General features: G+C 37.8%; 1 protein-coding gene across 2 annotated transcripts in view; it reads right to left on the bottom strand.

The window, feature by feature from the left end:
• Positions 1–379: 379 nt before the first annotated feature.
• The window catches only part of NDUFB2 (NADH:ubiquinone oxidoreductase subunit B2), a 16,487-nt gene continuing 1,431 nt past the window's right edge, over positions 380–15,435 (bottom strand). The window contains exons 2-4 of one of the 2 annotated variants that reach the window (XR_013170344.1): positions 3,258–3,402; positions 1,907–1,986; positions 380–465 (exon numbers count right to left, since the gene is read on the bottom strand). Coding sequence is in view for 1 of the 2 variants with exons in the window: in XM_077147828.1 (XP_077003943.1) it covers positions 1,931–2,005; positions 3,258–3,402 (220 nt within the window). In the remaining variant the exon portion in view is untranslated. Of the gene's footprint in view, positions 466–1,906; positions 2,006–3,257; positions 3,403–15,435 lie in introns of both variants that reach the window. The other variant, XM_077147828.1, reaches the window with a different exon arrangement.

The following is a 15,435-nucleotide window of genomic DNA, read 5'->3' as shown; positions in this document are numbered from 1 at the left end:
GACTGCACTGACCTCTATCCTCTGTATACGTAAAAGCCTGAATATGCCTGCAGCAGATAAATGGAAAGAGTTTTCACACTGAGAACATGCATATGACTAAAATATTAGCTAAATAGGCAAGCAGTACATAGCACTGTAGTTTTAAGTATGGGCTTCAGAATTAGACCTATACTCGGCTCACACACCAGCTGTGTGACCCTGAACAAATTCATATCCTAAGATATGAAGTAACTTGCCTAGGGTCCTCATTGGTAAATGGAACTAACATGTACTTACATCATGGGTAAGGGGATTCACTGAAAAGCGTACACTTAGCAGTTGGAACACAGGAAATGAACCAAAAAGGAGGTTATCATTACCAGAAATATCCATAACTCAGTTCCTCATTCTTGACCAAACCACTTTAATTTATGACTTTAATTTACAATGTGAGGTCTGTAATTTCTTGACCTTCTCACCTGGTTCCTGCAGGAAAACAAAAGTAGAAAACTTTAAGTACTTTTCAATAATTCAAATCTACAATTTTTTATTATTTAAGCATTTATTGAGTACTGATTGCATGAATAGCCTTGAAGAGGACAGAAGCAAAACCACTGCCCTCTCAAAGGGTTTACAGTTTAGCATTAAAATGTTAATGTTGTGTGGAAATACTAGGTAGTTTTAAAAATATTACCAGATCCTCAAAATAAAAAGACCAGTATTATAGGAAGACTGGAAATGAGGAGATGAGTGTTGGTTAGACATGACAAAACAGAAGAAGCAGGAAGCCTAGTAAGGACTGGAACTTCTGACTGTCCATAAGCAAAACTACAGACACAAAGACAAGTTGTAAAACAGCTTACCTGTGTGCCCTTTGGTGATATCCCATCCTCCTCCCAACATACCAAAAATTGCTGTAATTTTATGCCAATCTACTAATTAAAATTTTAATGGTAATACTAATAGGTTTTAATTAGAGCACTATCATTTAATGCTTACTATACTTTAAAACAATTTTCAAGGCATTTCGAATAATGACAATTATTCAAATGCAATAATTCATTTAAAACATGTTAAATGAGAATGTTATAATGCCTGAGGATTTGGGGAATGGGTGGGAGAGAATCCTCCTAGTACCTCTCTTTGAAAAGAAGACAAACTGACTTCCTGATCTTAAAAATGAAAGGCCAGGGCGGTGCAACGGTGGCTCAGTGGCAGAATTCTCACCTGCCATGCCGAAGACCCGGGTCTGATTCCCGAAGTCTGCCCATGCTAAAAAAAATAAATAAATAAAAACGAAAGACCGTACAGGAGATCCGGGTTTGATTCCTGGCCCATGCACCGAAAAAAAGAAAAAAGAAAGAAAAGGCCATAATCTTTAAGTGTCTAAACAGTTACTTTTCCATATAATTCACTGAATAGCTTCCCACATGGGATCTTCCCATTTTTGTTACTATTAAACACTGAGAGTAGAACATTGTATATCTGCAACTACTAGGGCATTTTATTTTACATACTGTAAACTCTGTGTCTGCCTTGTACAGAGTTGGTACTTAAGTATTTAGTCAATGGATGAATAAATAGGACCCTAAATTATAACATACCTTAGGAAAAATAATTTCTTAAAACCTATACTGAAAGTTGGATGGGTAGTTTGGTGGTTAGAATGCCCGCCTTCCATGCGGGAGACCCGGTTCGATTTCCGGACCATGCACCCAAAAAGAAACCTATACTGAAAAGGAAGATAAGGCCAAAAAGGTAAAGGAAAAAGGGTGAAAAGGGGAGAAATCAAACAAGTGGTATTAATTGTGCCTCAGGCAGTTAGAATGTACACTGTTTCTTTGAGACCAACATAGATTCAAGATAAAAATAAATGATTATTGACAAAAGCTGACTTTTATAAAATGGGAATTTAGGGTATACCCACTTGTAAAGAGCTGACTTTACATTTTCAGTCTTCATCATCAGGAGGGATACCTAGTTCTTCATCTGTCCACTGGGAGGGATCTGGATATGGAAAGTGACCCTGGTGATAATGATTTTTAAAAAGTTAAGAATCTATGATCCATCCATCTAATTAAATTTAATGACAAATCTTGGAAGGAAAAAAAAAGTGGAAAGGTTAATTGCCTAATATACAGTCCTTGACGTACCAGGAACAAATGTAACTACTTTAACTATTTGATGGCTCAACTGTTCTTCAATCTGTCCGTTACTGGCTGTAGCCTGAACGTTAAAAGCCTCCCCATTTTGGAGCTACCAATCTGAGACAGCAATATATGTCTATAACAAGGAGTGAAGAAATGGAAGCAACAGATTTCAAAGACACCTTATATCTTATCCATGTCATGAAGCCCTGGCAAAATACAAATATTTGAAACTCTCTTATCATTCTGCTATGAGATTTAAGAGCCTTGAGTTGACTTTATCATCTTCAATCCTGATCTAAGGGCTGGCTTTGTCATTATTTTATGCCAGACATTCATATACATTTCTGACAACTGACCTATAATGAAATATGGGTTAAAAATAGTAAATGTACAGCCAGCTCCAAAGACCATATAAGCAGCTCCTTACCAGGGGTAAGGCACAGAGACATTTTAAGAGAAATAGTATATTAAGAAATCTGCTGCTTCTAAAACATGTACACTGTTTAAATTTAGGGGTTTTTCTTATCCTGGAAACAAAGCCTTATTTACCAAAATTCAAAGCACTCTGGATCAGCAAGCACAGACTCCAATGTCTCAAAGCTATAATTCCCTAGAGAATAGGGTCTGCATATGTGATAAAAGCTCAGTTGAGGCTAATGACATGTTAAAAAGCCACTAGTAACTAACTTTCTCTCTCATGACAAATTAGCCCACATCCATTCCACCCAAATCTGACTGCCCTGGGCCTCTCAAAAAACTAACATTCATCATATAAAGAAATTTAAGTGTGAAACTGTGAAAACTGGCCAAAACATATGTACTTTACCTAATGTTGAAACCATAGTTCAGAAGGTAAAGAATTAGCATCTAATCTCCCTTCTATACATGGCACTCTAATAGAAACCACAAGACATGGACTACCTAAAAATACATTCTTAAGTAGAAGAAAACATCAGAAGATATGTTTCATTAAATAACAGAACTCCTTGCATATAGTATAAAAATGGTGAAGGGATATTTCAAGATAGAAAAATGGTCTACAAACAGAAAAATAAGCAAGCTAAGTTGTTAATATATCTTCCCTTACCCCATCTCTAAGAAAGGCAAAAACTATTCTCCTGAACTTACCAGCACAGCATCTGAATCATGCCAAAAACGCCAGAGAATCCAAAACCACATGGTTGCACTGAGGAACTCAGCCTGAATCACTTGGGATCTGGTCAGCTGAGGAAATTGTCTATAACGGGGCTCTATATGCACACCACCTCCAGCACTACAAGACAGAATGTAAAAGGAGTTAAACAGCTTGCTGCATCTTCAAATACTTAAGTAATTCAAAACGTGGAGTCATCTGTGTGAGGCCAAAGGAAAAGATGGTTATGTGGTACAAAATTTATATTTTATATTTTCTGTAGCATACTATCTAATTTAGCTTGTATAGCCAGTTTATTCTAACACCATAATTACATAGAACCTTGAATAGGGAGTGACATCTTGCTAGTTTATAGAGGTTAATGTCATCCTTGAATAGGGAGTGACATCTTGCTGGTCTATACAGTTTATATAGGTTAATGTAATGCCTGGATACATCTCAGAGTAATCTGGGCAAAAGATAAAAAAAAAAAGTATTTGCAAAGTCCTTTTGAGGGACTGGAGAAAAAGGTGGAAATATTAAACTTCCCCATTTGGGGGAAACCTGATGTTTTTGCAAGCATTGGGGACTATCAATTTAATAGGCCAAGCCCTCAATCTTGGGGCTTGCCCTTATGAAACATATTCCTGCAAAGAAAGAGCTAAACCTACTTATAATTATGCCTAAATGTCACTCCCAGAAAACCTCTTTTGTTGCTCAGATGTGATCTCATTCTCTAAGCCAACTGCACAGGTAAACTCACTGCCCTACTGCCTATGTGGAAAACGACTCCTGGGGATAAGCCTGCCCTTGCCATTGTGGGATGGAAAAAGCCTTCTTGACCAAAAAGGGGAAGAAAAATAAAACAAAATAAAGTTTCACTGGCTGAGATTTCAAATAACAGTCAAGAGGTTATCCTGGAGGTTATTCTTATGTATTATGTAGATAATCCTTTTCAGTTTTTGGTGTATTGGAGCCTGAAATGCCTGAAAATTGTTTAACTGTAATCCAGTAGCCTTGATTCTTGAAGATGATTGTATAACTATACAGCTTTTACAATATGACCATGTGATTGTGAAAACCTTTGACTCATATTCCCTTTATCCAGTGTACACAGATGAGTAAGAAAACACACACACACACACAAATAATATGGAAGCAAAAGGGGGTACAGGGGGTGGGCCATGGTGGCTCAGCAGGCAGAGTTCTTGCCTGCCATGCCATGCCGGAGACCCGGGTTCAATTCCTGGTGCCTGCCCATGCAAAAAAAAAGAGGGGTATAGGAAGTTTAGGGTGTTCTTTTTCATTTTTATTTTTATTCATATTTTTATTGTTTTTGCAGTAATGAGTATGTTCAAAAATTGATTGTGATGATGAATGCACAGCTATATATGCTGATATTGTGAACCACTGATTGTATGGTGTGTGAATATATTTCAATAAAATTGCATTAAAAAAAAAACTTTGGAATTAAACCCTAGAAACTAAACTTGACATTTCTCAACCTTTATCTGAAATACAAACAGAATGACAGAGGTCCACAATCCCTTAAAATATTCATTTTTTGCATAAGCTTTCCTTAAACTCCATAACAACAAAAACTGGCCTGAATTGATGAGAGGTTAATTATGGTTTTCATTCAATGACTATTAATGTGTTTGATTATGAGGTGTTGGCCCCAGGGGTTTTGGTTAAGGGGTTGTGAACCTGGAGCAGTAGGTTAATATTTATCCAGATAAACAAATCAGCAAATTTATGATGCTATTTCTATTCCTTCTATTTCAAAGGTAAATTATATCCTCTGCCCTATTATGATCTTTATTAAAAGATTACTATATAGGAAAGAAGATTTGACAAATCCCTTTTCATATGCCAATAGCCCTGAACAAAGTAAAGAACATTAAACAGTAAGACTGAGCAAGCCGTTGTTTGCGTCTTCAGTTAGACACTATTGACGAGTTGTGGCATACAATTCATAAGGGCTATAATCACTTTATTCAATTGGATTATAATTATTATCAGTTTACTATAATTTAAATAATACAATTTATACTTAATAGGGCTACTTCAGAGTCCTATGTGGCAGCTATACAAAGTTTAATGTACAGAAATGGACACAAAAATTCAAAGAGAATTCCTATATAAAATGGGGTCACAAGCTTCAGTCCAAGTACGATTACACATTACTTCAAACAAGTATTTGATTAGATGAAGAGGAAATCTACCAATTCAAGATGGGTCTTGATTAGTTTACTAGAGTCCTTTAAAAGGGGAAACATTTTAGAGAAACCTCAGATGTGGACACTTGGAAAACAGTTGCTTCAGAGCCAATAGAAACAGACATTTAGAGCAGATGCCTAGAGAAGGACATCTGGAAATGCAGAACCCAGCAGGCATCGCCATGTGCCTTCCCATGAGATGCTAAGCAACCCAGAACCCAGAGTTGTGTCCTGGAGGAGCTAAGTGAAAGCACACAGATGCTTAGAGAGGAAACCACTGGCATCAAAAGCTGGAAGCAAAGGAAGCGGGAATGAGGACCAGCAGACGCCAGCCACATGTCTTCCCATGTGACAGACACTAGCCTTTTTTGAGTCAAGGTATCTTTCTCTGGATGCCTTAGTTTGGACATTTTTATGGCCTTAGAACTGTAAACTTATAACTTAATAAATTCCCTTTATCAAAGTCAACCCATTTCTGGTATTTTGCATTCCAGCAGTATTAGCAAAACAAAACAGTCATTGACTGGGAGATGAATTCTTCTCTGAACAAAGATCTGAGAGACTACAGTTACAGAAAAGGAACATATAACCTAACAATTGCCATGATTAAGAAATGCAAAGATTCAATAAATATCTAATTCACTGTTATGTTCCAAACCAGGTAAACTGCGCTATGGAAAACTACATAACCTAAACAATCCTGCAAACTCAATTACAATGCTGGATGAAATTAAAAAAAAAAAATTAAATACATCATTGACCAGGCACAAAAAGATTTTACAAAGAGCAAAATCCCAATAAAAATAAAGCCTGGAAAGTAAGGAAGAGCCAAAGCTGACATTTACGCTGAAGGTTTCTGCCATACCCTGGAGTTCATAAACCTCTTCCTAATCAGCTACAGGAGATGTAGGGGCCAGGAAAAGAAGACTGGGGGCCCATGCAAGATGAACAATCTAATTATTAGATACCTGAATAATACACCAAGAGTATAAGGGTGAATGAGAAACAGACCTGTCATGGAGATGGAAACAGGAATCTGTTACCATAAACTAGTCCTCATATGGGTTTGCACCCAAATTCACACTCCCTGGGTAGGACTTATTGCTGCAAAGCACCTGTTCTAATTAGCAAGCTGCCAGAATGCAATATATCAGAAATGGAGTGGCTTCTTTTTTTTTCTTTTTTTTCTGGGGGGAGGGTGCATGATCCGGGAATCGAACCCGGGTCTCCCGCATGAAAGGTGAGCATTCTACCACTGAACCACCTGTACACCCTGGAATGGCTTTTAAAAGGGGGGATTTATTAAATTGCAAGTTTACAGATCTAAGGCTGTGAAACTGTTGAAATTAAAGCAAGTCTACAAAACTGTCCAAATTAAGGCACCAACAAGAGGTTACCTTCACTCAAGAAAGGACAATGAAGTTCAGGGTTTCTCTCTCAACTGGAAAGGCACATGGTGGACATGGAGATGTTTGCTAGCTGTCTTTTCAGGCTTCCTGTTTCATGAAGCTCTCCCGGGTGCGTTTTTCCTCTTCATCTCCAAAGGTCTCTGGTTGCATAGGCTCTGTCTCAGGATCTGTGGTTCTCAAAAGGGCCTCTCTCTAATATGTTTCTTCTTTTAAAGGATTCCAGCAAACTATTCAAGACCAACCTGGAATGGGTGGAGTCACATGTCCCTCTAATCAAAATTAATACTCACAATCGGGTGAGTCAATCAAAAAGCTCCCAGCCAGCAATACTGAAAGAGGATTCAAGGACATGGCTTTTCTGGGGTCCATCACAGATTCAAACCAGCAAGGCACAAAGTCAATAATTTAATTTAAAGTGATCTTGAACTGGTTGCACTCTCAAGAGGCTACAAGATGCAAGACGGCAAAGAATCCTGTGAGATGAAAGTTCCAGGGAAAAAGAGCTCACAGTCCAAAGAAGACAATATTAGAGTGGGAACCAGCAAAACAACATGCAACAGTATGAGATCAACAAGGTTTAAAATACTGATCATTATAATATGAATAGAGAAAACCAAGTATTTTAACTAGATAAGAGAAATGTGAAATTAAAAAGGCAGAAAGAAAATATGAAAAAACAACAACAGAATTTCTAGAAATAAAAAAAATGTAATAACTTATAACAAAAACTGCTAAGAAGACTTCCGGGTCAAGATGGCGGCTTAACAACGTGAGCGTTTTAGTTCATCCTCCAGAACAACTACTAAATAACCAGAAACAGTACAGAACAGCTCCCAGAGCCACGTCAGTGACCAGACACACAGCGTACCCCAGTCTGGACCAGCTGCAAGCACCCTCCAGAACCGTGAGTCCCCAAAGCTGCGGCGGTGAGCACCCCTCCCCAACAGGCCACTTCCTAGAGGGGAAAGGAAAGGACTTTACCAGCAGCAGGGACTGGGCACAATCAAACGCCAATTGTGGAACTAATTAACAAATTCTGACTACTAAAAATAGGCCCCCAGCTTAGGTGAACCTGATCAAAGTGGAGGTTGCTCATTTTTGCCCCAGCGCCAAGGGGGCAGGACTAACAGAAAAAGGGGGGAAAAAAAGGAAACAGAGGTTTTTGTGGCTGTATATCTACAAAGGCTTGACTGCCTCTGGATACGGCAGCAGGACTTTTCAGGCTGCAACTGCCCCAGGCATAGGCAGAAGTGAGCTCTTTTGGGGGCTTATCTGGAGCTTGTGCCTTCCCCAGGGGAGGGGTGAAGCCCAACTCAGGTGGAATCCCTTCATGAAGGAATTCAGACCCCAGGGCTTGGTAATTTGAAGCCATGAAAACCAGCCTACAAACTCTCCTCTGTCTCCACCATGCCCCCAGCGGGGAGAGTCTGCCAAGGTTAAAGGCACCACATCATCCTATGCTGGTGGAACCTGCAGTCAAACAAGCACCACAAACAGGGTAGGATAAGAAAACCAGAGTCCAGAGACTTCACAGGAAAGTCTTTTAACCTGCTGGGTCTCTCCTGCAGGGAAAACCGACACAGGTGACTCTTTCCTTCTGACTGGAGGCCAGTTTGGTCTGGGAAAATCTGGCTGGGGTCTATAATATCTAAGTAGACCCTCCTAAGTGTGTGGGGGGGAAGGCACCACACAAGCAGGACAAGAAACAAGAAAACAAGAACTGAAAAATTCTCCTCTGTTAAACAAAACTTAAGCTAAGGGTCCAGATAAAGCTGAACAGAATGTCAAAGAACAGATAGACAACAAATTCATCCAGCAAGAAAACCCTAGATAAAAGAAGTGAAAGCAATCTCCAGAATAAACTAATTAAGGTAATTAAATTAATTAAGGTAATTAAATGCCTAGATGCCAGCAAAAAATAACAAATCACACTAGGAAAATTGAAGATATGGCCCAGTCAAAGGAACAAACCAACAATTCAAATGACATACAGGAGCTGAAACAATTAATTCAGAATGTATGAACAGACATGGAAAACCTCATCAAAAACCAAATCAATGAATTGAGGGAGGATATAAAGAAGGCAAGGAAAGAACAAAAAGAAGAAACTGAAAGTCTGAAAAAACAAATCACAGAACTTATGGGAATGAAAGACACAGTAGAAGAGATGAAAAAAACAATGGAAACCTACAATGGTAGATTTCGAGAGACAGAACATAGGATTTCAAAACTGGAGGACGGAACATCTGAAATCCAACAAGAAACAGAAACTATAGGGAAAAAAATGGAAATATATGAGCAGGAACTCAGGGAATTGAAAGACAATATGAAGCGCACGAATATATGTGTTGTGGGTGTCCCAGAAGGAGAAGAGAAGGGAAAAGAAGGAGAAAAACTAATGGAGGAAATTATCACTGAAAATTTCCCAACTCTTATGAAAGACTTAAAATTACAGATCCAAGAAGTACAGCGTACCCCAAAGAGAATAGATCCAAATAGACATACTCCAAGACATTTAATAATCAGAATGTCAGAAGTCAAAGAGAAAGAGAGGATCTTGAAAGCAGCAAGAGAAAAGCAATCCATCACATACAAGGGAAGCCCAATAAGACTATGCGCAGATCTCTCAGCAGAAACCATGGAGGCAAGAAGACAGTGGGATAATATATTTAAATTATTAAAAGAGAAAAACTGCCAACCAAGAATTCTATATCCAGCAAAATTGTGCTTCAAAAATGAGGGAGACTGAGCTATAGGGTTTTTTTTTTTACTATTATTATTACTTTTATTTTTTTTCTCTATATTAACATTGTATATCTTTGTCTGTTGTGTTGCTAGTTCTTCGAAACCGATGCAAATGTACTAAGAAACGATGATCATGCATCTATGTGATGATGTTAAGAATTACTGATTGCATATGTAGAATGGTATGATTTCTAAATGTTGGGTTAATTTCTTTTTTTCCCTTAATTAATTAAAAAAAAAAGAAAGAAACATTAGAAAAAAAAATGAGGGAGAAATTAAAACATTTTCAGACAAAAAATCACTGAGAGAATTTGTGACCAAGAGACCAGCTCTGCAAGAAATACTAAAGGGAGCATTAGAGACAGATACGAAGACAGAAGAGAGAGGTGTGGAGAAGAGTGTAGAAAGGAAGATGTTCTAGTTTGCTAGCTGCTGGAATGCAACACACCAGAGACGGATTGGCTTTTAATAAAAGGGGATTTATTTTGTTGGTTCTTCAGAGGAAAGGCAGCTAACTTTCCACTGAGGTTCTTTCTTATGTGGAAGGCACAGGATGGTCTCTGCTGGTCTTCTCTCCAGGCCCCTGGGTTCCAACAACTCTCCCCGGGGTGACGTCTTCCTGCATTCCAAAGGCCTGGGCTGAGCTGCTAGTACTGAGATGAGGAATGCCGAGCTGCTTAGCTTTGCTACATTGCTATCTCTCATTTAAGCACCAGCCAATTAAGTCAAACGTCACTCATTGCAGCAGACACGCCTCCTAGCCGACTGCAGATGTAATTAGCAACAGATGAGGTTCACGTACCATTGGCTTATGTCCGTAGCAACAAGACTAGGTATGCTCACCTGGCCAAGTTGACAACTGAATCAAACTAACACAGAAGACTATGAGTAAAGGTAAAAAGAAGGAAAATTAGATATGACATATAAAATCCAGAAGGCAAAATAGCAGAAGAAAGTACTACCCATGCAGTAATAACACTGAATGTTAATGGATTAAACTCTCCAATCAAAAGACATAGTCTGGCAGAATGGATTAAAAAACAGGACCCATCTATATGCTGTCTCTACTCAAAGGACATGAGGCCAAGGACACAAATGGACATTTACACACCAATGTTTATAGCAGCATGATTAACAATTACCAAGAGATGGAAACAGCCAAAATGTCCATCAACAGATAGTTGACTAAACAAACTGACATTTACATAAGATGGAATATTATGCAGCTGTAAGACAGAATAAAGTTATGAAGTATGTAACAACATGAGTGGACCTTTAAGGACATTATGCTGAGTGTGATTAGGCAGAAACAAAAGGACAAATACTGTATGGTCTCACTGATATGAACTGACATTAGTGAATAAACTTGGAATATGTCATTGGCAACAGAGACCATCAGGAGATAGAAATAGGGTGAGATATTGGGTAACTGGAGCTGAAGGGATACAGACTGTGCAACAGGACTGAAGATAAAAACTCAGAAATGGACAGCACAATACTACCTAACTGTAATGTAATTATGTTAAAACACTGAATGAAGTTGCATGTGCGAATGATAGAGGGAGGAGGGTTGGGGACATAAGTGAAATCAGAAAGAAAGATAGATGGTAAAGATTGAGATGGTATAATCTAGGAATGCCTAGAGTGTATAATAATAGTGAAATGTACAATGTACAAATTTTAAAAATGTTTTTGAATGAGGAAGAACAAAGGAATGTCATTATTGCAGGGTGCTGAAAATAGATGATAATTAATATTTTAAAATGTCACCTTATGTGTGAGACTAAAGCAAAAAATGTTTATGTGTTACAAAATTTATATTTTGACTAGAGCATTTCCTAATATAACTCATGTAGATAGTTTGATTGAATGTCATAAGTACCTGGAATCTCAGGTAGGACATGAGATTTTGTTGGTCTGTCCAGAGTGATGCCCCGATGAATCCCAAAGAGTGATTTGATCAGTGACTTGAAAAGTATTTGCAAGCCCCCTTCAGGGAATGGTGAGAGTGAGGAGAAATTCAACTTCCCCAAGTTGAATTCTTGATATTCTCACAAGCAGTGTGGACAACCAAAGCTATAGGCTGAGCCCCCAGTCTTGGGGTTTATTCATATGAAACTTAACCCCACAAAGGATAGGTCAAGTCTACTTAAAATTTAGGCCTAAGAGTCACCCCCAAGAGAGCCTCTTTTGTTGCTCAGATGTGGCCTCTCTCTCCAGCCAACATGACGAGCAGTCTCACCACCCTCCCCCTCTCTGCATGGGACATGACTCCCAGGGGTGTGGACCTTCCTGGCAACGTGGGACAGAGATCCTGGAATGAGCTGGGACTCAGCATCAAGGGACTGAGAAAAACCCTAGAATGAGCTGAGAATTAACATCAAGGGATTGAGAGAACCTTCTCGACCAAAGGGGGAAGAGTGAAATGAGACTGTCAATGGCTGAGAGATTCCAAACAGAGTGGAGAGGTTATCCTGGAGGTTATTCTTATGCATTAAGTAGATATCACCTTGTTGTTCAAGATGTAGCAGAGAGGCTGGAGGGAACTGCCTGAAAATGTGGAGCTGTGTTCCAGTGGCCATGTTTCTTGGTGATGATTGAACAATGATATAGCTTTCACAATGAGACTCTGTGAATGTGAAAACCTTGTGTCTGATGCTCCTTTTAGCTACTATATCAACAGAGGAGTAGAACATATGGAATAAAAATAAATAATAGGGGGAACAAAGGTTGAAATAGATTTAGTTTGAAATGCTAGTGGTAAATGAAAGCAAGGGGTAAGGGGTATGGTATGTATATCTTTTTTTTTCTCTGTTATCGTTTTGTTTCTTTTTCTGTTGTCTTTTTATTTCTTTTTCTAAATGGATGCAAATTTTCTGAGGGGTGATGAATATGCAGCTATATGATGATACTGAGAATTGTTCATTGTATATGTAGAATGGAATGATATCTTAATGTTTTGTTTGTTAATTTTTTTTAATCAATAAAAAAAGTTTAAAAAAACTGCTAAGAAATATAAAAAGTAGGTTACAATATGAGAAAATCTGATATATGCCTAATTGGTATACCATATAGAGAAAACAGAAATGGGGAAGAAAGAAGTACAACAAATAAGGTATCAGTGACTAAGAGAGTTCAAATAGAGTCAACAGGCTACTCTGAAGGTCACTCTTAATGCAAGCTTCAGCTAGACACTCCTACCTATCACAGCTTCCCACACCCCAATCAAAATCATTCCTGCTAATCCTAAAGAACACCTAGGGTATTATATAAGATTCTACAAAGGTTCCATGCACTCAGGTAACTTTCCAGAAACCTACAACCTCCAGATGGGTCCCTGGTCCAGATAAGTCCTGAAATGCAGAGGGGCCAGCCTCTCCAGAACATCAACTAGTTCCATCCCCTTATCCCATATTAATGACAGCTCCTTCCAACATGAAAAAGTTTGAATGGACATAACCCATATACCGCTAAATATTGAGAGAAAGATCAAAGGTGATGGTGGAGTTATACAGAGAAGGTAGGGTTTAACAAATGAGTTTGATTGCCAAATCATTATATTGATTATTTCTTTTAGTCTCCAGAACCTTAGAGCAGCTAGAAGTAAAAATCTAAAGTTGTGGAATTCTAACCCATACCAAACTCTGAGATCTGCTCTACAACTAATTGTTGTGATAGTCTTTGATATTTATTGCTTTTTTGTTTACGTATTATTTTTCACAACAAAAGGGGGGAAAAGAGAGGAGGAGGAGTATAACAGAAAAGATAGGATTTAACAAGGGAACCTGGCCCTGGCAGTATAGGATCGACAATGCCTTCCTGACCAAAAGTGGGAAAAGGATAGTAACAAGTAAAGTATCAGTGCCTGAGAGAGTTCAGATAGAGTTGAGAGGCTACTCTGGAGGCTACTCTTATGCAAGCTTCAGCTAAATATCGCTATTAATCATGGTTTTCCAAATCCCAAACAAAACAATTCCTGCCAACCCTAAAGAATACATAGGGCTTTATCTGAGATTCTACAAAGTTCCCATGTACCATGATCACTTTCCGAAACCTACAAACTCCAGATGGGTTCCTAGTCTAGCTAAGCCAGCCTCTCCAGAACATCAACTAATTCCATCCCCTTATCCCATATTATAGGCAGTCCTTTGAAACATTAGAAAGTTAGAATGAGCATAGCACAAGTGCCCCTAAAGACTAGGAGAAAGATCAAATGAGAAAGTGGAGTTATAATAGAAAAGACAGGATTTAACAAATGAGTATGACTGCTGAATCATTATATTGATATTTATTTTGGTCTCCAGTGTCTTAGAGCAGCTAGAAGAAAAAACAAAAAAAATCATGGAATTGTAACCCACACCAAACCATAAAACCTGTTCTATAACTACTTGTTAAAATGTACTTGGAAATTTATTGCTTTTCATATATATGTTATATTTCACAATTTTAAAAAGTTAAAAACTAAAAATGAAAAAAAATAAAGCATTTTTAAAATCTAAAAAAAAAAACAGGGAAAGACTTGAACACACATTTCTCAAGAAAATGGCAAATAAGCACATGAAAAGATGTTCAACATCACTAGCTACTAGGTAAATGCAAATAAAAACCACAATGAGATACCTACTTCACACCCACCTAGAACTGCTAATATTTTAAAAATGGAAAAAATTAAGTGTTGACATGGAAATAGGAATTCTCGTGCATTGTTGATGGGAATGTAAAATGGTGCAGCTGCCGTAAAGTTAGCTGGTTCCTCAAAAAGCTAAACAGAGTACTACCATATGACCCAGCCACCCCATTTCTAGGTATATATATTCCAAAGATCTGAAAGCAGGGATGCAAACAGATATTTGCACACTGATATTCATAGTGGCATTACTCATAATTGCCAAAAAAAAGATGGAAGCAACACAGATGTCCATTAGTTGATGAACGATGAATGGCTAAACAAAATGTGGTATACACATGTGATGGAATACTATTCAGTTGTAAAAAGGAATGAAGTCCTGATGCATGTGACAACATGGATGAACCTTGAAGACATTATGCTGAGTGAAATAAGCCAGACACAAAAGGACAAATGTTGTATAATCTCACTGATTTGAACTAATTATAATAAGTAAACTCATAGAGTTAGAATTTAGAATATAGGTTATCAGGAGACAGATTGAAGTTAGAGTACAGGGAGTTGATGCTTAATTTTTACAGTTGCTACTTAGGTGGCCTAGAAAGGTTTGGAAATGGATCGTGGTAATGGTAACAAAATATTGTAAGTATAATTATAATTAACAGTATTGAATTGTATAGGTGAATGTGGTTGAATGGGGAAACTTTAAGTCATATATGGTACTAGAATAAAAATCAAAAGATAAAACATAGGACTGCATAACACACTGAACCCTATTATAGACAATGGACTATAGTTAATAGTACAAGTATAAGAATGTTCTTTAAATTGTAACAAATCTATGACACTTATACAAAGTGTTAATGAGAGATATGGGGAAAATACACCTAATGTACACTATGGACAATAGTTAATGATACTATTTTAATAATTTTTCATCAATTGTAACAAAGGTAACCACTGTTTAAAAAAATAGTACAATTAAAAAAAAGTGCTCTTATCAATTGTAACAAATATTCTACACCAATGTAAGGTATTGGTGGTGGGTGGTGTATAGGAATCCTGTATTTCATGCATGATTGTTCTGTAAACCTGCAACCTCTCTAATAAATTTTTTTTTATAATGGAGAGATTAAGACATTCCCAGATAAGGGGTAAGGTGTTTGGTATGTAT

The sequence above is a fragment of the Tamandua tetradactyla genome, chromosome 1 (genome assembly GCF_023851605.1).
Source record: "Tamandua tetradactyla isolate mTamTet1 chromosome 1, mTamTet1.pri, whole genome shotgun sequence".
Lineage (NCBI taxonomy): Eukaryota > Metazoa > Chordata > Mammalia > Pilosa > Myrmecophagidae > Tamandua > Tamandua tetradactyla.
The sequence above is the reverse complement of the archived record's forward strand: the minus strand, read 5'-3'. Positions and strand labels throughout refer to the sequence as shown.